This window comes from Oryza sativa, chromosome 4, assembly GCF_034140825.1.
Source record: "Oryza sativa Japonica Group chromosome 4, ASM3414082v1".
Taxonomy (NCBI): domain Eukaryota; kingdom Viridiplantae; phylum Streptophyta; class Magnoliopsida; order Poales; family Poaceae; genus Oryza; species Oryza sativa.
In genome coordinates this window covers 18,465,503-18,492,484 of record NC_089038.1, presented here as the reverse complement: position 1 = coordinate 18,492,484, position 26,982 = coordinate 18,465,503, and the positions used below count along the sequence as shown (strand labels likewise).

Here is a 26,982-nt window from a genome sequence, read left to right as displayed (position 1 = left end):
AACTGGTGCGTGTTTCACCCTATCACTTTTGGATCATCGATGGAGACAAATGCCGTGGTCAGCATGCAGTACATGGGGAAACTGTAAATGCCATGAGAGCATAAGCAGTTAAGCACAACACTGTAGATGTGGCGCTGCTGAATGAGTGCAGTGCTCCATCATTTGGAGGAGGAACGGACATGATGGACGATGAGTGATTTTAGCTAAGGTTTCTAATATTGTTAGGGCATATTTCCCTAAAAAAATCACTGTTGCTGAACCATGTCTATAACTGTACAGCTCAAGTTCCAGATGGCTCCCTTTCCTACAAACTACACACTATCAGTTGACTTTATATCCTCCATTATACTTTTTTGTTTGCTTGCTCCTGAACTTCAAGTGTGAGACATGACGAATTTCTCTTGCTGGTTTAATGATAGTGGATGACAAAACCGTTGAGTAGGCTAGCTATTTATAGCTGAATAGCTGAATTTGTGTTTTTTTGTTGTGAGATGCATGGATTGAATTTAGTGTTGCGTATGTTTGTCGAGTGACATATAATCTACGTTTTGAGGTTATTTTATAATCTTTCATGATCGACATGCAAGATATAAGTGCATGCGTACTTGAGTTGTAAATTAGATGGACTTTTCTAGATCAACCGTCTTTTGCTTACACAAGCTATAGTTGCCTCTTTCATGACATACCCTTTAATCAAGTAGTAGGGGTATGAAAAAGAGGATGAGCCTTTGTTGTTGGATCAAACTAATGTACTACTCAACATTATTATTGCAACAAATTGTCAGCAATTAGTATATTTTTTTGTATATATGGAGTAAAATAATGTACCACTAAGCTATAGCTACCACTCTGCACTTTTTCTTCTTCTACTTGCTAGTTCAATGGATTGAGTATTGACGATTTATACTCTTTGTAAAATAATAAAAAAAACACAATGGCATTGTTCTATTCCATGTCTTACATTCACGTATCTTTTAGTTAGAAAACCACATGGTACTCTCTTTTAAATCTCAGTCCATAATTTTTTTTTGAAAAAAAGAACAAACACATTATTGTACGGATCAAGCAAAACAGTTGTACGGATCAAGTTCCCAGCGCCTCCTTCTCCTATAATATTCTTTAGCAGGTTGATTAGATGCACTAATTCTTCAATTTCCCAAATATTCTTGATCTTTCTAATGAATAAAATCTCTGTGGAGAACTCGAGAAGCTTGCTTACAAATTAGCTGTCTCTACCAAAGAGTAGATCATTGCCATTTATTGAAGAGCATACATGTGAAATCGTCGATGTTGAATTAATTCATGCACACATTAGGTAGTTCATCCTGCCTGCAGAAAATTGTCAAGATGTCCTTAGGCAGTTCAGCCTGTCTTCTGGCAAGCTTTATAGACACAAGGGAGAACTATGTCCATGACTGAAATGGCCACATCAGAAGGGAGTATGACACTGTAAGAGCAAATATCTGTAGAGTGTGCATGAGGGTTATTGTTCATTGTTGCTGGAGTAATTTCCAGTACTCCCTCCGTTTCAAAATGTTTGACACCATTGACTTTTTAGTACGTGTTTAACCATTCATCTTATTCAAAAAATTTAAGTAATTATTATTTTTTTTCATATCATTTGATTCATTGTTAAATATACTTTCATGTACACATATAGTTTTACATATTTCACAAATTTTTTTAATAAGACAAACGGTCAAACATGTGTTAAAAAGTCAACGGTGTCAAATATTTTGAAACGGAGGGAGTACTAATTAATTAAATCCCTCTCTATTGATCCCTTGTAAACTGTAAAGGAAACATCTTCATGATGGTGCATCATGAACAAAAATAACTATACAATTTATATACTTTCTATCAACAAAACTATCAAGCAATAGGTGCGTATGTTTCGCCTTTCACAATCCATATCATCTAGTAAAAATAATAAAAGGAACTCAGTTCTACCCAGGTTATTGACAGAGCTCTACCAAAATGGCAGGTGATCTGTGCACATTACATACGAAACTGTTAATGCAGGCTTGTCCATAGTTTTTGATGTGTAGAGCATGCTAATCTTTAAACTTTGAAGGAATGATTAAAAGTAGCATGCCAATCGATGCTCAGGTCTATGGTTGTGCCAGGCCATATTTCCCTAGAAAACCACAGTGACCACTCCTTGTAATGTCTCCTGTAAAATCTGAAGAGATCGGGTTCCTGATGTCTCCCTTTCCTGTAAATTACTCTCATTTGACAAGCCTCTACTGTACTGTTCTCCTCTTGATCTCCAACTTGTGAGACATGATGAGCTTCTATTGTGGATTTTACGACAGAGGAGTGTCCAGGCCCTTCTATTTATCGGTTGGCATAAATGCCAACAGAGGATTGATTAGTGAGGTCACATGGCATATCACAAAATTTATTATTTTCTCATCTCCCACGTCTATGGGTCATCAAGGCGAAGGAGTCTAGCATAATAAAACATTAGATGCCAATACTGTATATAAATTGATTTTACTCTGTTTGACTAGTGTAGTAAAAACATGTTCTCTTTTCTCATGCCTAAAGATAAAAAAAATGAAATAGTAAAAAAATGCATTATCAAGTACCATTTGTTCAGATGTTAGTGACAATGCCATGGTGTGCAATATTGCTTTTACACAGGGAAGATATGATACAATTAATAACAAAATCAAGATTGAGTGCTAAGTAGAAGAAAAAAAGTGCACAACAATATACAAGTAAACTTGAAAATATTCATCAATGAAACTGTTATAAAATTAACTTCTTCAACCAAGTTTCCATGATCTCTTATTCATACATGACAATAAAATATGCACTGCTGCATATGAAATTCCATAATGTTTGAATTTTAATGACACGATGCTCGCCAACCTCAAAAGAAAACAACACACATAACCTTGCCTCAGTCAACAAAAGTATAGATCCTCTTTATTCCTGTAAATGTCAAACAACTGCTTAGAGCACTGTATTGCATATTCCTGGATGAATTTGGGCCCTGTAGCATCATGGTTCACTAGGTCTTCTTTGTTCTTCTTCATTGGCCCATTAATATCACCATCCAAAAGAAATTCTGCCAATTGTGTTGCCCTATTCACAACAACAAAAGAGGAGAATATTTTCAATAATTGAGATGATCAGCAAAATTGTTACATAGTTATGCACCTAAATCTATGTTAGTTAGCATTGCCTTTCAATTTTTTAGGAAAGTTAACCAAATATGCAATTTAAGATGAACCTGTCTATTACATCACATTGAAAAATGAGTACAAAAATCAAGAATTAAATAATAGTACCCTATAAAATACACCACATAAAGAACCTAGTGAGGGCATTGAGCATGCATGCTTGTAAGGTCATCACATAATCAACATAGTAAATTCCATTATATTTTGTCCAAGGAAAGAAAGACTTTTAGTTTTATATCTTTCTTTCTCCTGTATTATAATAACAAAGGCAACATAGGGTATATATTCATCATTTTCTATACATAAGAACTAACAAAATGCACCCCAATCATGGAGTGTCTACCTTAATTTCTTAAAAATGAAGGATATACTATTAGTGTATCATATAAATTAAACTAAATAGAAACTCTATAAAAAACACCATACTGACAATTCCTATAAAGCATTTAATAATGCATTCCACAACATAAACAGTTAATAGTAACTTCGAAGAGCCTGATGAAGCATTTTTCTAATAAGTGGTTCCTATAAAGCATTTTTTTAATGACAGATCATATATATGACAGCCATATAAATGTTTCTTAGAATAACCATTCTACATAGCAGTCATGAGCTGCAGTGAAAAAAAAAGTTCAGCTTCAGACACAAAAACTAAAAAACTACAAGATTCCAATAAATTGTAGCTGAAATTCATACTCAAATATTTATATAACTAGTTTGTAAATAAACTATACAATACAGTATGTATATAATATGTAGTAATATGAATAATTTCCCTTCCTAGCATTCAAACCTAATATTTAACATACCTGTAAGCCTGACTTTCATTGAGTGAAGTAAACTTAGTTCGTTCTTCACATGTCGATTCAACCATTAGCTTCTTTTGGCGATAAAGAGCGCAAATAGCTCCCATGCAAAGCTCCACATTTTCCATGAATCTGATAACCATATTTTCCTCAGACTCCCACAAGCTGGTTTCGATTTTTGACAGCAGAGATGCACTTTTACTGCTGGATGGGAGCACCAAAGAGAAGGGTACTTGCTCACTCATAAAGGGGCCTCCACTTTCTTCCATCCAAGCATCAAAAGAAAGTTGGTTCATCAAATTATTCAAGTGCAAATGAGATAATTGGTTCTGCATTTCTATATTTCCCTTATTTGATTCTTCAACCAAGTGTGGGCTCATATCGGGTACAGAGGCACAACTAGTTGCTACTAGTGCTGGAGCTATTGGAGAACCACCCGTGGATATCAGCCCCATGGAAGGAGGTTGCTGCATAGATGATGGTAACAAGGGAGCAGTTTCCTCTTCAATTACATACTCTTGATCAACACTTCCCAACTCAGAGAATACTGATCTCTTGTTCCAATTTCTCTCTTGATTATCTGATTCCAAAAGTAAGGGTGGACCTACCAAGATCGCTGTTGGAGGGGGTACTGTGGCTATAATCGGTATATCTGACAATGATACATCTGTGGATGCGGGAACTGTGGATGATAGTGGTAGTTGCAATTGTAGAATGCACTTGAAATTATTTGACATGGTTGGTGCTGGCTTAATTGAACTCTGGCATGGCCTCCCTCTTTTTTTTGGTGCTCTTGATGTTGTCGATGCAATGAGAATTCTTGCGCAAAACTGGTGGGATAGTCATGTTGTCCATGTCGACCCTCTTCCTCTTGCTTGAAGAACTTGAATGATTGGTGCCACTTACCTCATTTTTGTTGGAGTCAATGTTAGTCTTCTTGCCACCTTCACTATATGCGCCCTCCTTGGCTAGAAGATCACACTTCATCTGAAGCACATCAATCTTGGCTTGTAGACATGCCTCAGTCTCGGCAGCCCGACGCTCACGCTCGCCAAGCACATGTGCGGCCACCTTGTAATCAGCCATGCGATTTGTGGTTTGGAGGTGGCACACAAGGTTGGCACCGGAGAGTTGCGCGAGCTTGGCTACGGTGTCACCATCGGAGGCCATAGTGATGGTTGCGGCGGCTCTACCCCTAAGCTAGACTAGATTGGATATTGGGGAAGGGGATTGATTTGGGAATTGCACAAGTGGGCGATTTCGTAGGATCTTTGATTTGGGAATAGCTTACTAGTATTATTGCCATCATTAAATAGGGTAGTACAATTGTACTATGTACTACACTACCACTCTGCTCTGACCTATCATCATTTCTACTTTGGTACATTTGACACTAATTAGTATTTTTTTTAGGGGTGCAGGGGGATGCGTGTTTGCATTACCTCCAAACTTGGCTCGTACTAAATATTCTACAGGAGGTAAAATTGATCCAGGCATGTTTCTTAGCATCTCAATTTTCTAATGCCTCATTTGTCCCTCCAAATACAACAATGAAAATGTAATCTCTTAATTTATTCCGTGAAACGTAAAGTGTGGAAATATTTTTGCCAGCTTGCAAATTCTATGTTGATGTCCACCTATCCATCATTTATTCTTGTTTGAGGTTACTACTTAAACTCCAATGCGAGTTGTATATTCTATATAGGCCCTCATTTAAACCGAAATATTGACATACAAAATAAAAATAATCTGCTATGGATTTGAATTTGGGTGCAATATATTTTCTTGTGGGGATGGAGGAGAGGAGGGGGGATAGGGGTTTGGTAATGACTCTGCACAATCAAGATGGAGGAAACATATGTAATGGCATCCAAAGTAACACTAGCAGAGTTCATAAAGTAATTATCTGCGAGTAAGGTTGCCGAGTGTGATTTTGGAGCAGAACACAATGCCACTACCATAGAACTCCTTGTTCTTGATGCCCTGTTAATGCTGATTAAGCAAGAACCAACATTGATAGCGGTTTCCTAACTTCTAGGACTCATACGTGCAATGAGAAGAGAAAAACTAGCACTGATGATCCCACATTAGTGCTGGCTTTTTAGTTGAACTGGCATACCAAAACAACTACTAGTGGCAATTTTTTAGAGGAATCGATGCAGAAAATCAATCTAGGCAGAGCACTAGCTGAGCCAAGCTGCGCCAGGCAAAGGGTGATATTCTTTAAGTGTGGTGGTATCTGTCTCCTGTTGTCTCCAACCCCTTCTCCCCAACTCATTCTTTACTCGCCGGCCTCCATGTCCCCACCATCATTTGGGTCCCGTGTGCGCCGGTGGAGACCTCCTCCCCCACCTCTTTGTGGCCGCTGTGGAAATCGCTTCGCCCTCACCTCCTCCACTGCAGCCCTAGCAGAAATCTTTGTCCTAGTGTGGTCCAGTGTCGATGTTAGGTCGTCAGATCTAGCTGCGATGAGCCCAGGGGTAGTCAAATATGGCCGCCACGAGTTCAGGGGTGGCCAGATCTGGTTGCCTTGTTCTTTGATGTAACAACATTGGGAGGGAGCAACGACGATGATGACAAATGCCTCTATTGCCTGAGGCAGAAAGAGCTATTACGCCCCTGACTCTATATATCGCTGTACTTTCTTTCAGGGATACATCCCTATTTTTTCATGGAGTTCTAAATACATTCTAGCCTTGCAATTCTATTCTAATAAAGCATGTGGCAAATGGGCTCTTTGTGCTCGGTAAGCACCCACTTTTGCCTGCATGATGCCACATGTACTAGTAAGGTTATAAAAAGAGTAGAAATGAGTCCATTGAAAAGTATTGCACATGCAACAACAATTCAGTTAGCCACCGTCTCTTAAATTTCACGTACTACTAAGGTTAAACAGATTAGAATGAGCCATGTTTTTAGCTGATCAAGGTTGTTTGCACCTCTAGTTTAACATATTCTATGAATACTATTAGCTATGAAATACAAAAACAACATAATGCACATTAGCACATATGTGGCGTCCAAGACCATACAATGCGTGTTGTACTTGATTTTCTCTTCCAATGAATTTAATTTTGTAATTTGAGTATTTTGCAATATGAATGATTCACAAGTCAGGCTAAAACTAAATACATTTGGATCTTTTTTCAAAACTACATACAAATTGGACTTCATTTTCCATTCTCACCACTTTACAGAAAAAGATTAATTATCATTTATCAGGAAATTCTTTTGTATAGATTCTTATTTTTTTCCCCTTTTGGAACTCTGGCTTTCATCCTATTGGTAATTTTTGTGCACTCTTTAAGAAAGGAAAAGGTAACGTTCAAAAGTTTAATCTTGCACCAGCCATTCAAGTAGTGTTGTAATAACGGTTTAGAAGAGACCTAATTAAGAAAATAAAATAAAAGGGAAGACATATGGGAAACACTATTTGTAGGTAATGCTATTAATTGGTCTGGGTGTTGCCTTTGGAATTTTTCTTCTACGTTTGTGTGGGGGTATTCCTTTTCTGCAAGTATAGAAGGTATATCCAAAAGCAAAGAAGAAATATTTTAAGAAATACCAAGGGCCTTCTTCTAGAATCACCAATATCTTAAGATGAAAATGCCAGTGATAGCACAAAGATTTTTTCTTTGGAAAAACTAAAGAACGCAACAAATAACTCTGATCCAACATGTGTTCTAGGTAGCAGAGCATCTTACATTGTAAGAAGGAATCTTATCTGACCAAGGCTATGAAAAATCTTAAGATCACGGTAAAAATAGTTTAATCAATTCATCAAATGAGGTTGCAATATTATCTCAGGTAAATGATCGAAATATCATCTAGATGTTGTCCTGAAATTGAGATCCCTATGCAAGCAAAATTTAAAAGAAAAACTGATATTGTTGTTGCAAAATGGAGATAATACAAAGCTCATGCAAGCTCTGTAGCAATCCACAAACTGTCATCCCCGGACAACAATAACTTGTCACTACTCAGATTATCGTGGATAATATTGAGTAGTGAATCATCACAAAACTTGTGTGAAGAGTGAAGCTTGTCTAATTACTTCCTTTGGGGGAAAAAAACAATGCCCATAATAGAGATAATTTCCTCTTATGTTCTTGAGGAAGCATGTGAGAATGATATAACATTGTTGCCTCTCCTGCTGAGGACTCTTGAGGAAGAAAGATCTGCTGTATCTTGTCCTGAAGCTTTGGAAATTGGCCATCCAACAAAGCTCATGCATGCGATTTCTTCCAGTTGTGTCATCTGCTACGGCGAGAGCTTGTGCCGTTTGCTACCCAGAATACGAAAGGAAATCCGGTTTATCGAGTACAATGGTTTGGTCTTATATTGTCCGCCTTCATGCATTTTTGTGTTTTCCTACAAATTTTTCTGGCCTTCATGCATACTGGATTCTGATTTGTCCATTTGATCAACTAGAAAGGAAGCCCGCGCAGATGCGCGGGCAATTTATTTTTTTGTTTATAGAAAGAATACTAAAATAAACCATATGTTACCGTATTTATTTTAAGAACCATAGATTACCTTATAATATAAAATAAGAAATATTTATTATGTGAAATAAATTATAAACTTTGATATACTAATTGATAATATCTATTATATTCAAACAAATTTCACTTTGTCATGGCTATACATAAAGTCGCATATCACCATCTTTCGTAAACATACAGGTTAATATGGGTTTAGATTTTTTTCTTTTACTATACATCTAAGTCACCTACGTATATTCATGGGTAATATTCGAAGGAATAATTCATATTGTCAAAATTATTTGTGCTAATTTTGTCAACACTATTTAGATGAGAATGACATACTTATATAAGGATATAATAGGTTTCCATGCGACATTTTTTATTGTACGTATGTATTTTTTTTGTGAATAGTACTGCGCATATTCGTAGGATGGTTGTGCACATATTTATATGAGTGTCTATGATTTCGTTTTAGATCATTAGTTAAAAAAATATTTTAAAAAAGTTTTGTGGGATGGCATGAAGCGATGCCACAGTGGCATGACTTTTTCGATAACATCGTAAAGAGTTTCACTATATATATGCATAATTTGAGGAAAACTTTAGTGCTGCAAAGAAAGAAACAAAAAAACAACCAGACGGAGCAGATCATATATACATTCTTCTTTTTTTTTCCTTTTCGACATCTCTTGTATAGGTACGTACGTAGGGAGAGATTAGTTGGTTTTTAGCTGGAATATATCCAATATAATGGTTGAAAATAATGGATCTACCAGTTGAAGTGTAAATTGATGACCAGATATTTTCTTTTTTATATTTTTTCTTATACTTTTTTTCTAGTTTATGAGATCTATTACGTGATATATTAAGAGTTCTTGTAGAAGTGTAGAAATTCTATTGCTTATACTGACAATATACTTGTAGTCGATTATTATTTGCTGTGGCTTGGTGGCATGCTTTACTTTACCTATCATTTGTTGATAGTTCTCCACTTAGCATAGTCCGTTATATATGGTGCTTCATGACATAAGTGCTCGTTGGATGGTAGCTAATTATTAGGTGCACTATGCATGAATACCTCGTAAGCAATATGACTTGACGATTAGTGGATAGTATTTATATACTTATGGATAAGTGGTGGCATATGATTATATATTAGGATATTTTTTTATTCATAAAGTATATTATATACTACACATTAAACATTTTAGTAAATAAGCAATAAGTTCTAGAGTACTTATCAGATTGGTTACTCCTTGTTTTCCCAGTTATCTACCCATTGATATAGGAATTATTACAAAAGACATATCTTTTGATAATAATATCTAAATCCATCTGAACCATTTTATGCACTATAATTAAATTGACAACCATAACCTACATCGTATATATTTAAAAGCAACTTGTGTATAATTAAAATATATTTTATATAAAAGTTTAAAAATTAAATAAATCTATTTTGGCTTTATTATATTCAATATTTAATTAATCTTGCACTAATGATATGTGTCGTTTCATGTATCCTGAATAAGCTCAGCCATCCAGTTACAGCCATCCAGCTAGATCAAATGAAGCATAAGTAGAAGATAAAGTAGATCAGTACGGTGTGAAAAGAATATATACAATCTTTGATATTTAAATATTATACGAATAGAGAAAACACATGGACTGGGTGCCAAACACTCACTTACATAGATGACGTCGATGGATCAAGCAGATATATAAGCAAGATATCTATCATCTTGCCAGTTCTGTGCTTAGCATGGCTTTCTTTGTTAGATAGATCTCCCTCCCCTTGAGCCCAACGGCTCAAGGGGGCCTTGACCGCGCCCTGATCGGGGGCGCCCAGCCCAATGGCTGGTGGGCCCCCGTCACACTGCGCCATATAAAAGAGGGGTGGAGGCCGGCACGGCACAAGGTACGAAGTTCACCGCCGCCGCCAACTCCACCCCACAAAACCCTAATCCGATCGAGAGGGGGCGCAGCCAGTGACGGGAAACGCCACCGCCGCGCCACGCCTCATCGCCGGGACGTCTACGACCACCACTGCCGCAGCCGTCATCGCCGTCGACCTCACCGGCGTCGCATCCACGTCAAGCCGCGACGACAACGACGATGTCCAGCGCCTCTTCCTCCACGAACTCCTCAACCGGTCGGTCTATCTAAACCCTCCCCCGTTTTCAATCTCTATAGTTCAAACATCAATCCCAAATAGAACCACCCGACTAGATCTAACCTAGGTGATCCTAGAGCAAAGTCTAACAATGGTATCAGAGCAACCCTAGTGTTTAGATCGTTTCGGGGAAAGAAATCCAAAGAAAGAAAAGCACAAGATCCGCACGGATCAAAAGAACCGAAAACCCTAACCCTAATCTTACCTCGTCGCCGGCCGCCGTCGACGCCGGCAACGGAGGGAGGGAGGGGCAAAGAGGCGCCGCCTAGGAGCCACTCGACGGCCGCGCGCACACCTGCACGCGCGCGCCGGCGAGGGGGCCCGCGGCGGCGCCGCCATCTCCGTCGTCGCCGTTCTCTCTCTCACTTTTCGCGGGTGGAGGGCGAGAGACGGTGGGGGGAGAAGAGAAGAGAAAAGGCGCTGGCCATGGCGCGGCGGGCGCGAAGGTCGCCGGCGATGGCGACGCCGTCCACGCGGTCGCGTGAGAGAGAGAAGAGAAGAGAAGCTAGGGTTTTCGGCGGCCGGCCGGGAGAGGGGGGTTTTGATCCTCCGATCTCGGCGCCCGGCCGTCCGATCGAAACCCTAGCTGATCGGACGGTCGACGCCGGCCGGGCCGAAATCGGCCCAAGAGGGCGCGCGCGGGGGGCTGCTTTCCTGGCCCAGGCCCAGGTTGCGGCCTGGGGAAGGGGGGCGCCCGCCCGTGCCAAAAGGCCGCGGGCCGACCGGGAAAAGTCTGTTTGAGGTCCCTCGGGGCCGAAAACAAAGAAAAGAGAACAGTAGCATTTTTTCCAATTTATTTTGTCGATTTTTCATGCAAATTTCAATAGAATTTTGAATAGATTTTTGCATGTTTTACCTCTGTTTAAATTTGAACCAACGGGAGAATTTTGCAGAGAGTAAATTACAGTGTTTTGCTACTGTTCATATAAATTTTATATAGTTTTTCCGCTGCAAATAGATGAAATTGATGAAAATTAGTGTTTCTAAAATTAAATTTCGAACCAACGGGAGAATTTAATTTTAGGAACATTAATTATGTGCTATGATGTTGTAATTTTCTGACCAACGTTGATAATTGCAATGTTATAGTTATGGCTATGTGTTATGTCTAATTCTGCCCAACGGTGATGTAGGCTTAATGCATACTATTTTAATGTTAATTTTGTTCTCACCGCACATGATTATTTCAGGTGGCTACTCCTTGATGGGTTGCATTAAAGATATTCCGACCCTAAAAGGAGATAACTACGCAGAATGGAAAAGAAAACTCGACCTTGCTTTTATCTTGGGAGAGGTGGACTGGGTGTTGACTACCCCATGTCCTATAGAACTTGCTGAACTTATCAGAGGTGAAAATGAGTCAGATGCTGACTGGCAAAAGAGACAGAGGGACAATGCTCCTCTCGTCATGTCGTATGACATTGAACAAAAGAAATGGTCCTTAGCCAACAAGAAATGTTTGGCTGTGGTAAAGAATACGATTGAGCCTACCATATTGGGCTCGATCCCAGAGTGTGACGCTGTCTCAGAGTACCTTGAAAGAATAAAGAGTCAGTTTACTGGCTCTTCAAAGACTTATGCTACACAGCTGATCAAGCAGCTTGTGACAGAAAGGTACCATGGAGGTGGTGTTAGAGACCACATACTTAGAATAAGCAACATGGCTTCCAAGTTGAAGCCAATGGATTTGGGCATAACAGATGACTTTCTGGTCCATCTGGTTATGGCCTCATTGCCAAAGCAGTTTGACAATTTTATTGTCAACTACAACATAAGTCCAGAGAAATGGAACTTTGAGAAGCTCATTGCTAATTGTGTGCAAGAGGAGGAGAGAATCAACGAATCAAATGGTGGTTCAATAAACTATGTTAAAGATAAGAAAAAAAACCACAAGTCTCCCACCTCAAAAGGTAAACAGTCTCAGCATCTGCCTCAGCAACAACAGTTCGCTGTTGAGAAAGATCAATGTCTCCACTGCAAGAAGACAGGACACTACAAGAGAGATTGTCCTGACTTTTTGAAAATGATCATGGCAAAGAAAGGTGAGAACATTATTACATTTGTAAATGAATCTCATTATGTTGGTTACTCTAGATCCACATGGTGGATTGATTCTGGAGCAACTATTCATGCTTGTAATTGTTTAAAGGCATTCCGTTCGACGAGGACTACGCAAAGAAGAGAAAGCACCATTAGAGTTGCCAATGGAGTTGAAGAAAAAGTTGAAGCTGTTGGAGATCTTCCTCTAGAGCTCGCGAATGGCTTCATACTTTTACTTCGAGATGTCTTTTATGTTCCTTCTTTGCAAAGAAACTTAATAAGTGTATCAAAGTTGGATTTTGATGGATATGATTGCCGCTTTGGAAGTGGCAAATGTGAACTATGGCATAATAATGCATGTATTGGTCTTGCTGTGTTGCGAGACGAGCTTTATTTGTTATCTCTTTCTGAGAATGTGAATGTTGTGTCCTCGTTGACAAAAGAAAACAAGAAAAGAAAGTGAACTCCCGATGTCTCATCGAAATTATGGCACTGTCGTTTGGGCCATATTTCGAGGGGGAGAATTGAGAGACTAGTTAAGAATGAAATTCTTCCTCCATTGGGGTTCTCAGAACAATGCATAGAATGCATTAAAGGAAAATTTGTAAAGAGCATCAAAAAGGGTGCAAAACGAAGCGCAGGAATTTTAGAGATCATTCATACAGATATTTGTGGTCCATTTCCTGTGAAAAGTGTGGATGGCTATGACTCGTTCATAACATTCACAGATGATTACTCCCGCTATGGTTATATTTATCCAATTAAAGAGCGATCAGAAGCACTGGATAAATTTAAGATATTCAAAGCTGAAGTTGAAAATCAGCATGATATAAAGATTAAAGTAGTAAGATCTAACCGTGGGGGGGAGTACTATGGTCGACATACGCCTTATGGGCAAGTCCCTGGACCTTTTGCAAGGTTCTTGCTAGAGAATGGAATAGTAGCCCAGTATTCAACACCGGGCGAACCTCAACAGAATGGGGTAGCTGAAAGGCGCAACCGTACCCTTATGGATATGGTGCGCAGCATAATGAGCTACTCCACACTACCACTCGGTTTATGGATGGAGGCGTTAAAAACCGCCATTCATATTCTCAACAGAGTTCCAAGCAAATCGGTGCCCAAAACACCGTATGAGCTATGGATAGGAAGAGTACCCTCGCTAACTCACCTCCGTGTGTGGGGGAGTCCTACAGAGGCCAAAGTATTTAACCCAAATATTGGGAAGTTGGACCCCAAAACAGTCAGCTGCCATTTTATTGGCTATCCTGAAAGATCAAAAGGCTATCGTTTCTACTGTCCAAACAGTTATACAAAGTTTGTAGAAACGAGACACGCCGTCTTCTTGGAAGACGAAATGATTAGGGGGAGCTCGGTAGTTCGAGAAATTGATCTTGAGGAGAGGCGGGTGTCTGTACCCGCTCCGTCGACTCAGGAACCTTTCTTCTCTCTACCTGCTGATGTTGTGCCTGCAATGCCTGTCATTGAGGTACCAACACCTGTTGTTACCCCTCCTGTGGCAACAATGAATGAGAGTGAGGAACCTGTTATACAGGATTCAACAGAAATGGTTGCCACACCAGAGGAGGAGCTACAACAGCCTCAAATAGATAATGTGCCAGTACAGGAGACTCATCAAGAGCCTCAGGTACAGGATGTGCCAAATGTGCAGGCCCCTAGAAGGTCTGAAAGAGTCAGAAGATCGGCTATCCGTGATGACTATAAAGTTTAAAATATAGAAGAGTCGCATATGGAGGATGATCCCACCTCATATGAAGAGGCCATGAGAAGCGCTCGCTCATCTGAATGGTTGGAAGCCATGAAAGATGAAATGAAATCAATGAAACTAAACGATGTTTGGGATTTAGAAGAAATTCCTAAAGGAGCCAAAACAGTAGGCTGTAAATGGGTCTACAAAACCAAATATGACTCCAGAGGGAATATAGAAAAGTTTAAAGCGCGACTTGTGGCAAAAGGCTTCACACAACGAGAAGGGATTGATTACAATGAGACATTTTCTCCAGTCTCTTGTAAAGATTCCTTCAGGATTATAATGGCACTAGTGGCACATTATGATTTGGAATTACATCAGTTGGATGTAAAAACGGCATTTCTAAATGGAGATTTGGAGGAAAAAGTATACATGGCGCAACCGAAAGGTTTTGTCATGAAAGGAAACGAAAATATGGGATGTCGTCTAAAGAGATCCATTTATGGATTAAAGCAAGCTTCGAGACAGTGGTACTTGAAGTTTGATGGGACAATAAAAAAATTTGGGTTTCAAGAGAATGTCGAGGACAACTGTATTTATTCAAAGTTTAAGAATGGGAGATTTATTTTCCTAATTCTGTATGTGGATGACATTCTACTGGCTAGTAGTGATGTCAGTCTACTGCAGGAAACAAAAAAATTCTTGTCCTCAAACTTTGACATGAAAGACCTCGGTGAGGCTTCATATGTTTTGGGCATAGAGATTCACCGAGATAGAACAAAGTATGCATTGGGACTTTCTCAAAAGACATATATAGAAAAGGTGTTGAAGAAATTCAACATGTACAGATGCAGTGCTACACCTGCTCCTATAATGAAAGGCGAAAAGTATGGGGCATCGCAATGTCCCAGAAATCAGTATGAGCTCAATGAAATGAAAACAAAGCCATATGCGTCAGCTGTAGGAAGCCTACAGTATGCGCAAGTGTGCACACGACCTGACTTGGCATTTGTTACCGGGTTACTTGGCAGATTTCAGAGTAATCCAGGCCTAGAGCACTGGAAATTGGTAAAGAAAGTCTTGCGTTATTTGCAAGGAACAAAAGGCCTCATGCTGTCTTACAAAAGATCAGAATCACTCCAGATAGTGGGGTACTCAGATTCTGACTTTGCAAAAGATAATACAAAGTCAACATCGGGATACGTGTTTACCCTGGCAGGAGGAGCTATTTCATGGAAAAGCTCAAAACAGACTATCACTGCAGGGTCTACTATGTATGCCGAGTTTATAGCATGCTATGAGGCAACGGGGCAGGTGAACTGGCTAAAGAAGTTCATACCCGGTTTAAAGGTGGTTGACAGTATTGAGAAACCACTAAAGTTATACTGCGACAACGAACCCGCAGTAATGTACGCTCACAACAATCAGTCAAGTGGTGCTGCCAAACACATTGACATAAAGTACTATGTTGTGAAGGACAAAGTCCGGGATCAAACAATCAGTCTCGAGCACATTAAAACAGAAAGGATGCTCGCGGATCCGCTCACGAAAGGCCTACCACCCAACGTGTTCAAGGAACATGTAGCCGGCATGGGTTTAAGGGAAGCCTTATGAATCCTGGACTACAGGGCCCAAAAGTAAAGTATCTGTTTCTGAATAGAGATGTGTATAGTGGCTGTCGAATCCATCGGCGATTGACCGTGACGATGAAACATGCTATATTTACAAATCTGTGATGGAATAGAAAAAGCTAAAAGAAAAAGTGAGATCAAGGGGGAGAATGTTAGATAGATCTCCCTCCCCTTGAGCCCAACGGCTCAAGGGGGCCTTGACCGCACCCTGATCGGGGGCGCCCAGCCCAATGGCTGGTGGGCCCCCGTCACACTGCGCCATATAAAAGAGGGGTGGAGGCCGGCACGGCACAAGGTACGAAGTTCACCGCCGCCGCCAACTCCACCCCACAAAACCCTAATCCGATCGAGAGGGGGCGCAGCCAGTGACGGGAAACGCCACCGCCGCGCCACGCCTCATCGCCGGGACGTCTACGACGTACTGCCGCAGCCGTCATCGCCGTCGACCTCACCGGCATCGCATCCACGTCAAGCCGCGACGACAACGACGATGTCCGGCGCCTCTTCCTCCACGAACTCCTCAACCGGTCGGTCTATCTAAACCCTCTCCCGTTTTCAATCTCTATAGTTCAAACATCAATCCCAAATAGAACCACCCGACTAGATCTAACCTAGGTGATCCTAGAGCAAAGTCTAACATTCTTCTCGAGGCTGTAAACCCCGGTAGTCTTGCTATCAGTTTGCCATGAGGATGTTGTACGTGTATTTGCCATCTCTGCCGTAAACCTAAGACCCGCAAGCACAAGCGGTGGCTGTGGATCTTGCTGCACTTCATCTGCAAATGCAAGTTGCTGAAGCTGCTCTGCCACATACCTCATCTCTGGCCTTGCCGTACCTGGAATAATCAAGCACTGACTCGCTAGCACTGCAGCCTGATGGATCACTCTCAGGTTGTCTTCATTAACAATGTCACTATCAAGGAGTTTAATGAGTGTGCCATCCGTCATAGCCTCCTTAAACATTGAGGTCAAGGTCTTCCTTTCTTTTGATAGTGGCCTCTTACCAGTTAGAAGTTCAACCAGAATTACTCCAAAGCTATACAGATCATTCTTAGCTGTGAGCTGATACTCAAGCAGGTAGTCTGGGTCAAGATATCCAGGTGTGCCCTTGGGCGCAACCTGAGTTTTCTCATCAATTGTTGAGCAGCCAAAGTCAGACACCTTTGCAACCAATTCTTCGGTGAGTAGTATGTTCGCTGGTTTCACATCACCATGGAGTATCGGGTGTGGTAACGAATGGAGATGCGCAAGCGCATCGGCAGACTCGGCGGCAATCCTCAGGCGGGTTCCCAAAGTGACATGGCAACTCCTGTTCCTTTGGAAGTCCAATAGCTCATGAAGTGTTCTATTTTGCACAAACTCATAGACAAGCATGGGTGCCTCAAATTGTAGGCAACAACCAAGTAGCTTGACAATGTTAGGGTGGTTGACACGACAAAGTATGACCAGCTCCTGTACAAAGTCCATCTTCCTGCTCTCATCAATCTCCTTGCACCTTTTTATCGCAACAATAGTGCCATCTATCTCTGCCCTGTAAACTGTTCCCTGTCCTCCCTCCCCGACAATGTGTGCCTTGTTGAAGTTATTTGTTGCAGTTTCGATCTGCCCTCTCTCATAGAGGGTAAACCCAACATTGCCCTCTACCTTCATCATTTCTAGCAGTAGCTGACCTCCATGTTGTTGAAAAAATTCATCTGTCTGTCTTAATAGAGCTTGTTTTTTTGTGTTCTGTCTGTGCCGGATCACCTCCCATCCAAGGAAACCAAATAGACCAACAAATACACAGGTAACAAGCCCTGAAAGGACGGAGTTTTTTCTTTACTGAAAAGGCTTAATCATATGTTTGAACTTCAATATTTTGGCATCAATGTACATGTTGTACTTAACAGTCTAGGACACACAATTAAGCAAACCGTAAGTTTTAGTGTGTTCAAACAATCATTCCCTTCGGTCTTTTTCAGTTAAGCAACCTCCCACCCCCACAAAGAGAATTGGATGGGATTTTGAGGGCCCCTCAATTTCATCCAATCCTTTTTTCAAGGAGATTAATTGAACAAGTCCACACCTTAATTTTCTCTAAATCCACTTCAATCTACTTGACAGAGAGATTAACTGAAAAAGGCTTAAAACATTGTTTGGCAACATGGGGGTGGATTGGGTGAATCCCCTTCTCTCATCATCCCCAACCCCCTTCAATACCCCTCAACCTAACCTATTAACTTGTATGTTTGGGTCATGGGGATTATGGTGGGGATAATTTGTATCCAGAATTAAGAATTTAAATAGTGCACCAAAGATTAAATGCCATCAAAACAAGCCCTAAGATGTTCTGTAGATAGATATTTGCAGACATCGATGTGTTATTTAATTTATGGTATCATTTGTAAGAGAAACAAACCATAAATGAGTCATAAGTTCGGGTCGTTCCCTACCTACAATGTAATTACTTATGGAGAAATCTATCTATCTATTATCTATTATATACTAAAAGTTCATTTAAACTTCCTATAAACACTCTCAACGCGCCACGTGGATATCCTACAAACGCTCCTAAGCTGCGGCGTGGTGCAACATGAGAAGACAAGGACCCACGCGATGTTACCTTATTTAGAATACGCAAGTGGGGACGTCGGACATGGGTCTGACAAAACGATCTTGGGCCTTGCCATATTTATCTCAAAATTAGTTCCGTCAAAACAAATTTTAAATGGCAGCCAAGATTAGTTACGACCCTCTGGCAAGATTAGCTATATATAATGTGAAACATACGTGTATATGTACCTCAGTGAACAACAGGTTATTATCTTTACGTACATATATACATTCCACCAATTGACGCTATAATAAATTATTTACATATAAAAGCCATTTTATATAAAAACAAAACACCTAACCATCGATTTTCCCTTAATCCGTTAGACCCATAATTTTAAACCATTAAATTAGAACAATCTAAAAAAGCAAATACGCCATCAAGTTGCACACCTCTTCCGTGCCATTATGCATGGCTCCATATATACACTCCTAACATGTTCTTTATTTCGTCAACAATAGTTCGAGATATAGAAATCAATCAAGTATAAATCAATCAAGTATAATAAATAAGTATTATAAGTATAATAGATGGACTATTATTATTATTATTATTATTATTATTATTATTATATACTAAAAGTCCATTAAACTTTCTACAAATGCTCCTAAACCGCCACGTGGCATCCTACAAACGCTCTGAAGCAGCCATGTGGCACTATAATAAATTAGAGAAATTCCTAAACATCCAGCTATTGATTTTAATTAAATTTGGTGGACCCATTATTACAACCATTAGATTTATCTTTAAAAAATCAATCTCCTAAACCGGCCCCGCTCAGGCCTATATGTAATGTAGGTACGTACGTGCCATTATCTACAGTACCATCATCCTTCGTTATATTCTTTATCTATTTTCATGCTTTATTGATTAGAAAAGCAAAATTTCATGTTAAAAAATTTAGCAACTATATATCTAAATCGTGCAAATATGCTTATATATATCTTGAAATTATTTATGACTAACCTGTCTATTATATATATACTAATTTAAAGTCTATTAAACTTCCTACAAACGCTCTCATACTACCACATGGTGCTCTAAAAACGCTCTTAAGTTGTCATATGGAGCTCTAATAAAATAGAAAAAACTTAGAAATTCTGAGGAAAAAAGAAAAAAATCTAGCCCCCGATTTTCATTTAAGTTAGTGGACCCATTAGTTTAAACCATTAGATTAGATTTGTTATAAATATATTATATATAAATAGTAATCTATCCCTCCTAATTTACCAGTAAAACTTTTCATAAAAAATATTGACCAGAAAAAGCTGAGAAGGCATATGTATGTACGAATTAACAACCACGACCGAGAAAAGAAGAAATGATATACAGCAAAAAACAGACGTTATACGTACATTGTAACGCCCCGATTTTCGTTCGGGATTAAAAATCATTTAATAATACATTTTCTAGAAATTAAATAAAATTTAAAGCAATTTAATCAAGTGAAATAATGGAAGAATTAAAATTTTCCCTTAAAAATCATTGGCCGGGAATATTTTGCAATATTCTTTGTGCCCTAAAATACTCTCTGAAATTTCCCGTGAATTTTCGGAGCTCAAGAAATAATTTTAATGGCACAAAGTTCATTGAATCAATTAAATAAAAAAAAAAGAAAACAAATTAAAATCCTTCCTCTCTTTGGGCCCCTTTCGGCCCAATCCCTCCTTTCCCCTCCTCGGCCCAGCTCGCTCCCTTTCGCAAGTCTATTTTGCCTCCCTCTCCCATCTCTCTCCCTTAGGCCGACAAGTGGGACCGCGGGACCCACTTGTCAGGCCCATCCCCCTTCCTCACGCCGGCCACAACTGCCGCCATGGCCGCCCGAGCCACCCCACGACGCCGCCGTTTCCGCCCACCTCCTCCACCCCGCGCGCGCGCGCTCGTCCGTGGGACCTCGCCGCCCACGTCCGCGCCGTTTTCCCCCACCTCTCCCCTCCAAAACCGCCACCCACACCCCACGATGCCGCCCACGCCACCGGCGGTTGCCGCCCCGACTCCGCCTCTCCCGGGCTCGATCCGGCCTCCCCTCCCCTATAAAAACAATCCCCGGCCTTCCCTCATCCTTTTCCCCCATTTTTCCCAAGCCGCCGCGCCCTCCCTCGCTCTCCCCGCGCCGAGCCCACGCACCGCCGCTCTCCGGCGAACTCCGGTCGCCGTTTCCCGCCGCCACAGCCGTCGCCGCGCCGAGCCGCCGCCACCGCCAGCTTCGCCACCGCAAGGGGAAGTCCGGCCGCCTCTTATTTCCCCCTCTCCACCCCTCGAACACCACTCCCACTGTACACCCGAGGCCGCCGCCCCTTTCACCGCCTCCAGCCGCGCGCCACCGCCGCCCTAGCCGTCGCCCCAATGCGCCACCACTGCCAGTACCTTCGCCGCCTCAAAGTCAAGCTCGGCCGCCGCTCGGTTGTCGCGCCTCGCTGCCCGAGCACCAACTTCACCACCAACCCGAGATCGCCGCCGTGTTTGCCGTCTCCATCTGTGTCGCCCCGCCTCCCCGGTCGACGCCGGACTGCGCCGTTTCCTCCCTCGGATCGGCAACTCCGAGCCACACCCCGGCCACCGCTTCCTCGCCTCCGGGAACCACTGAAATCGCCCTCTCCGCGCCCCGGTCGTCCCGGTCACCGTCCGCCGCCTCGCGCCGTGGTACGCCACCGGACCACCGTTGCCTCCCCGAGGAGCCCGCCGCCGGCTTCCCCGTTGCAGTCTCGCCGTCGCCGCCCTTGGTGAGCATCCCTCCTCTCCTCCCCGCGCCGTCGCCGGCCGTCGTCGCCGATGGCCGCGCTGCCGCGCGCCATCGCTCGGCCGGGCCGGCACTGAGCCGTGCCCGTGCTCTGGGCGCCCTGCCTCGTGGCCGCCCGATCAGCTCGGGCTGATCTGGGCCGTCGGTTCCCGTGGACCGGCGGTGGACCACCCCGTGGTCCCGGTCCACGGTGGACCGATTCCCTTGACCCGCTGACGTGTGGGGCCCGCCTGTCGGCGCCGGCCTCACTTGATGACGTCAGCGGCAGCCTTTTTCCTTTGAAAAATTAAATAATAATTGCGCAATAAATCGAGTTTAATTCTAGAAATTAATTTAAATGGCTCAAAACTTCTAAAATTCATATCTAATTCATTCGAACTCCAAATTGGGCCATTCAACTTGCAAAATTCATCTAAAATTGAGCTCTACATGTTTGTTTACTTTTTATGTACTGTTTTCTTGGTTTTTATTAGAGTTTTTCCTCGTTTTGCGTGCCAGCGTGTAGTTCCCGTCGTTTCGGAAGATCGCGTTCGCAAGGATAAGAGTTCAGAAGATCCAAGTGAAGAAGCAAGGCAAGTCACACATTCCCCTTGAGCATATTGAGCCTACTTTACAAATGTTTTACCGTTTACAAATAAATATGCATGTTTTGCTAATTACATGGGATCCGGGTATTACCTATCTGCTCGCTTGTGCCATGTTTACTTGATATCTGTCCTTTGTCAACCTTGGGTAATAAATCGACTAGCTCATGTTACTTATGTGACCTAGCTAGAACTATATGCTTAGCCATGCTTAATTACCACTAGCTCAGTTGATGGGATAATTATAGTATTAGACCTTTTAGTAACAGAATGAGCTGCGTGCTCGAGACATCTGGCCATGCTTCATGGTCGTAATTATCCAACTAAAGTGTGACTAAATGGTGGGCTGTGGGTGCATGGTTTTGCTGGTCGCACCCATGGCAGTTAAGGACCGGTTCGCGGGATGCCCTGGAAGAACTTATCGTACTTACCACAAGCCAGCGTGGGCAACGGCTGGGCTTGTAGTGTAGCTTTCCTCTAGTCGACGCATCCAGGCAAGGGTGGGCGTGATGGAGCGGGGCGGGCCCTGCGACGGCCTCTGTCGCTTCCGGATTCACCTAGGCACGAGAGGGGACTGCCCGCTGCCTTGCGAGGATTGGGGGTGAAACCTGAGGTGTGGTGTGCTTGATTAGAGGGGGTTATGCGAAGGGTCCTGTCACGGCCTCTTTCCGATATGTCGTGGTGGCATGTCGGCGCACGGAAACGTGTCGTGGGGCTGTGTCTTGTGGGTACAGTTGTACACCTCTGATCAGAGTAAAACTATTCGAATAGCCGTGCCCGCGGTTATGGGCGGTCGACCAGATTCACCGTGATTAGTCCCACTTTAATAAATCGACTCAATGCACTGTGGTTCAGGTGGGTTGGTTGGGCCTGTTCAACGTGGTGTAGCGTTGATCAGTGGAGATTTAATGTTACTTTAATTACTCAACAGTTTTACTGTTTTGCTCAATAAAATGTTTTACAACTGTCTTTATGCAAATAGCCACAAACCGTCCTTGTATCCCCTTGCACATCTGCATCGTTGGTGTGGCTTGCTGAGTACGGTGGTTGTACTCAGTCTTGCTATTATTCCCCCTTTTCAGAAGTGTAGTGCTTCTGAGCTGAAGACGAAGTTAGAGGACCAAGGCTCAGACCCCAGTTGAGTTTTGCCTGTGGAGTGGAGCTGAAGCCCCGCTAGGATCGTCTTTTCCGCTGCCGCTGCTTTTGTCTCGGTGTGAGGACTAAGTGCCTCTCCTGTAAGTATTTTACGCTTTATTTACATTTGGTATTGTTTATTACTTGTCGTTTTGTGTACCCTGGCTGGTCCTGGACAGGGATTTACTACACAAAATAGTCTGGAAATTTGGACTAAATTTCTGGGCGTGACATACATACTACTGGAAATTGAAAAAAAAACATCGCTTTTTAAACTTGGATTTTCACTACCTCTGTATTTTTTTACGACGACCAACGTTAAATATTTAGTGAAACTACCGAAAGAAAACAATACTCTTTAAACTGGATTTTCTATTATAGTTCATATGTATTTTTTTATTGTTTTTTATATATTGATGACCAACGTTATATATTTAGTGAAGATGATAGTATAAGAAAAATATATTACTTGACAAAACATACACAGCCAAAAATAGATGTATAATATAATATAAAATATCAAATAAACGTATCATTTCAGAATATTATTGTTGAGTATAGATAGAATTTATTTGTATCAATGGGCCTAAATTGATAGTTTAGGATGAAATAATGAGTAATTAAATATTACTTAAGACATATTGTCAGAAACACAAAACAAAAAATGTATTGTATAAAAATATGTCGAATGTTTTTCTCGCTAAACACGGTTAGGATTTTAGCCGTTAATGACTCAATCTACGCTTTTGATTTGTACTTTTTCTGAGTACATAAATAACAAATTTAAGGTTGAGTTGTAAAGTGCTTATAAAATTGGCTATCCCTTATTTGTCTTGAGCATGTTCTCCAAACTAATAAACTTTTTTTTTAAAAAAAAAACTCTTTTCATGTCTATAATATTTAATAATCAATTAATCGTTCATTAATGGCCTACATCGTTTTGAGTGCCCTACATAATCTCAACTAATGAGATCGAATGTAGCCTAAGTAGGAGATAAATTAGGTTATTTACTATAAAATTTAAAATTAAAGAACAAGTTAACAATATTATTAAAAAAATCATTACAAATATTCTATCGACTAGCTGTTGTTCACTAATCCATACATTTTTAAGAAAAAATCAAATAGATTTTGCCGTCCCCTCCTTATTTTTTAGCTATAAAACTAAAACAGAAACAATCAATAATATTGAATTTTGTTTAGAAACACAGCGCGCATGCACCCTACCCCTTTAGTACCTCCAAAAGACTGAGCCAGTACATTTTTTGATTGACGAAGTTACCACGACGTCTCGCTATCGATGGGTATGTCACCTCGCCATCGATGGGTACATCACTTACCATTAAAAAAATAATTAGCCGTAAATGCCAACACCCGTATCAAATCTAGGACTTGAACCCGAGTGGGCAAGTACCACACAGGAAACGTAACGATTGAGGTGCACTCACTTTGCAATAACTTTGCAATACTCATATGCCTTTTAAATCGGTAATCTATTAGTTATAATCGTTAGATCTATCTTATATATATATAAAAAGCATGTATTCATGGTACATGATATTTCCAAATTTTTACTATGCAATTATATTTCGTTGTTATCATATTCATATTAGGCTGCAAGGAGCCTGTCACCCACCCTACATGAAATGTTCCTTTATGGATCACCACTCAAACTACATCAATCATATTAGGCTATACAAACCCATATATTTATTGGAGCTTCATGTTCCGCCTAATTATTTCTTTAATGAACTATGACAATAGATATGCAATTAAAAATACACCTTACTTTTACTTTCGTTGACATGTTTTCTAAAAAAAATAAGTCTTCCTTAATTTCAAATGATAAAGAAGATTATAAATAATTGCTTATATATATTACTTAAATATGATACAATATAAAATTAATAGGTTAGAAATTTATAAAAGCAATTAATGCCGATGAAAACAATTTATGGAGAAATCGTAGCAGATGTTCTCCGTTTAATACTCGAACTTAGCATATGACATATGCCCGTGCGAATGCGCGGGTTACCTTCCTAGTTAAAAATAAAGATGGAGTTGCTACAAGATTATACGAGGAAAGTTTATATAATCGTACAAGTTACTGAAACATAGAGTTGGAATTTATATTGCGTACCAAATGCCACTCGTACTCCGGGTGTTAAGAAGTTCTTTTGGCATGCTCCTTCAATGGAGGCATTTCCTCGGGTACCCGCAGGACATGAACATTCGAAACTTCCTAGTATATTTTTGCAGGTTCCGTAGCAATGGTAATTCTCATGTTCTTCACATTCATCAATATCTACAGTGGAATATTAAATTTATTTAGAAAATAAAAGAATAATTAAATATCGAGAAATATTCCATGACTATAATAAGTAATTAAGGATGAAAACTATAGAAATTTAACATATTCACCTTGGCAGCCGTGTAATAGGTAAGGGTTTCCTTGGTATCCATGAGTACAGTTGCAGATGTAGCCGGGTCCGCTGGACGAGTTGACGCACACGCTGTTGCTGCTGATGCACGCGTAGGAGTCATGATCTTTCTGCGCTTCCACGCAATTGCTCGCGTTCTGCACAGCCCAGTCAACGACCATTGGCACCCGCCCGCCGTTGGTATCGATGAACTGCGATGAATTCATCACGTAGCTCCTCCGAAAGCTAAATCTTGATGACTCCATCAGCACCGCATAGCTGCAGCTGCTAACATTGTAGATCTGCGTCGTGTTGTAGTCCGGATCAAACATCGTATTGTAGGAGGTGTGTCCCTCGGTGATGGTGGCCTCGCAGCAGCCTGTGCCGGAGCAGGCGCCATCCATTAGGCTCGTCAAGTTATTGCCTTTCGGCCCGCAAAACGCCGAGCACGCGCTGGCGTACCGCATGTCCTCCCTGTCTCCAACTGTGATGTACGCCACCGTGTAGCACCCAACGATTATGAACTTATTCTCGGTGTCGGAGAGCCTGTATGCCTCGGCCGGGGAGGTAGACCGTGTCGCTGGACTCATTTGTCATCCCTTTAGTGGCGCTGTTGTAGCAGTATAGGAGCTGATGTTGTTCCACACCCGTGCCTTACCATCGAGCAGAGAGATGCTCTCCAGCTCCAAGTATCCAACGCTCTCCGTGACCGGTGGCAGGAAGGGCTTCTTGCCCTTGATGGTGTCACGGCAGATGAGCTCGAAGCCAGGCCACGAGCAGCCGGCCTCGAACCCGAAAGGATACGAGATCTTCACGTCGCCACATGCCGTAGAGCAGCTGCTACGAGGAGGTGGCGGCACTAGTGGAGAAATCATCTTTGCTCGGTCGGTCAAAATCCACAATAGTCCCGGTTGCAATAAAAACCGGGATTAAAGATTATCTTTAGTCCCGGTTCAAAAGTTTAGAGCTGCTTTTTAATCTTTAGTCCCGATTGGTGTTGCCAACCGCGACTAAAGATCTATTTCTAATGTTACCAACCGGGAAAAAAGATGCCTACTATCTTTAGTCCCGGTTGGTAAGATCTATTTTTAGTCCCGGTTGGTAATACCAACCGGAACAAAAGATCGTGGCGGAGAGTACGAGGCATCTGCCATCTGCGAGATCGAGGAGGAGGAGGAGATGGCAGCCTTATCTCTTCACCTCTTCACCTTATCTCTTCATCCCACTCTTCCTCTTCCTCCTCCTCTCCTCTAACTCCTCTCCTTCCCTCCCCCATCCTCCCTTCCTCTTCCTCCTCTCTAACTTCTCTCCTCTAAGTCCTCTCCTTCCCTCCCCATCATCCTAGATCGGGCGGCCGGCGGGCGGAGGCTCGGGCGGGCCCGGGCGGCCTTGCACGGCGGGGCGGAGGCTCGGGCGGCGGCCTCGCGGCGGGCGGCGCACCGGCGGGCGGCGCGGCGGCCGGCAGCCTGTGTT

General features: G+C 41.7%; 1 protein-coding gene and 1 long non-coding RNA gene across 2 annotated transcripts; both read right to left on the bottom strand.

Annotated features, from left to right (window-relative positions):
- Nucleotides 1–2,718: 2,718 nt before the first annotated feature.
- On the bottom strand, nt 2,719–7,499 carry LOC107280697 (uncharacterized). The gene is made up of 2 exons (XR_010740972.1): nt 4,001–7,499; nt 2,719–3,093 (listed from the first exon to the last, which is right to left on the bottom strand). It is a non-coding gene; the product is annotated as an uncharacterized lncRNA (long non-coding RNA).
- A 9,151-nt stretch (nt 7,500–16,650) lies between these two features.
- On the bottom strand, nt 16,651–26,384 carry LOC107278547 (wall-associated receptor kinase 2). The gene is given in 3 exon segments (XM_066309799.1): nt 16,651–17,834; nt 25,230–25,394; nt 25,511–26,384. Coding segments are annotated over 3 exon segments (2,223 nt in total).
- Nucleotides 26,385–26,982: the final 598 nt, after the last annotated feature.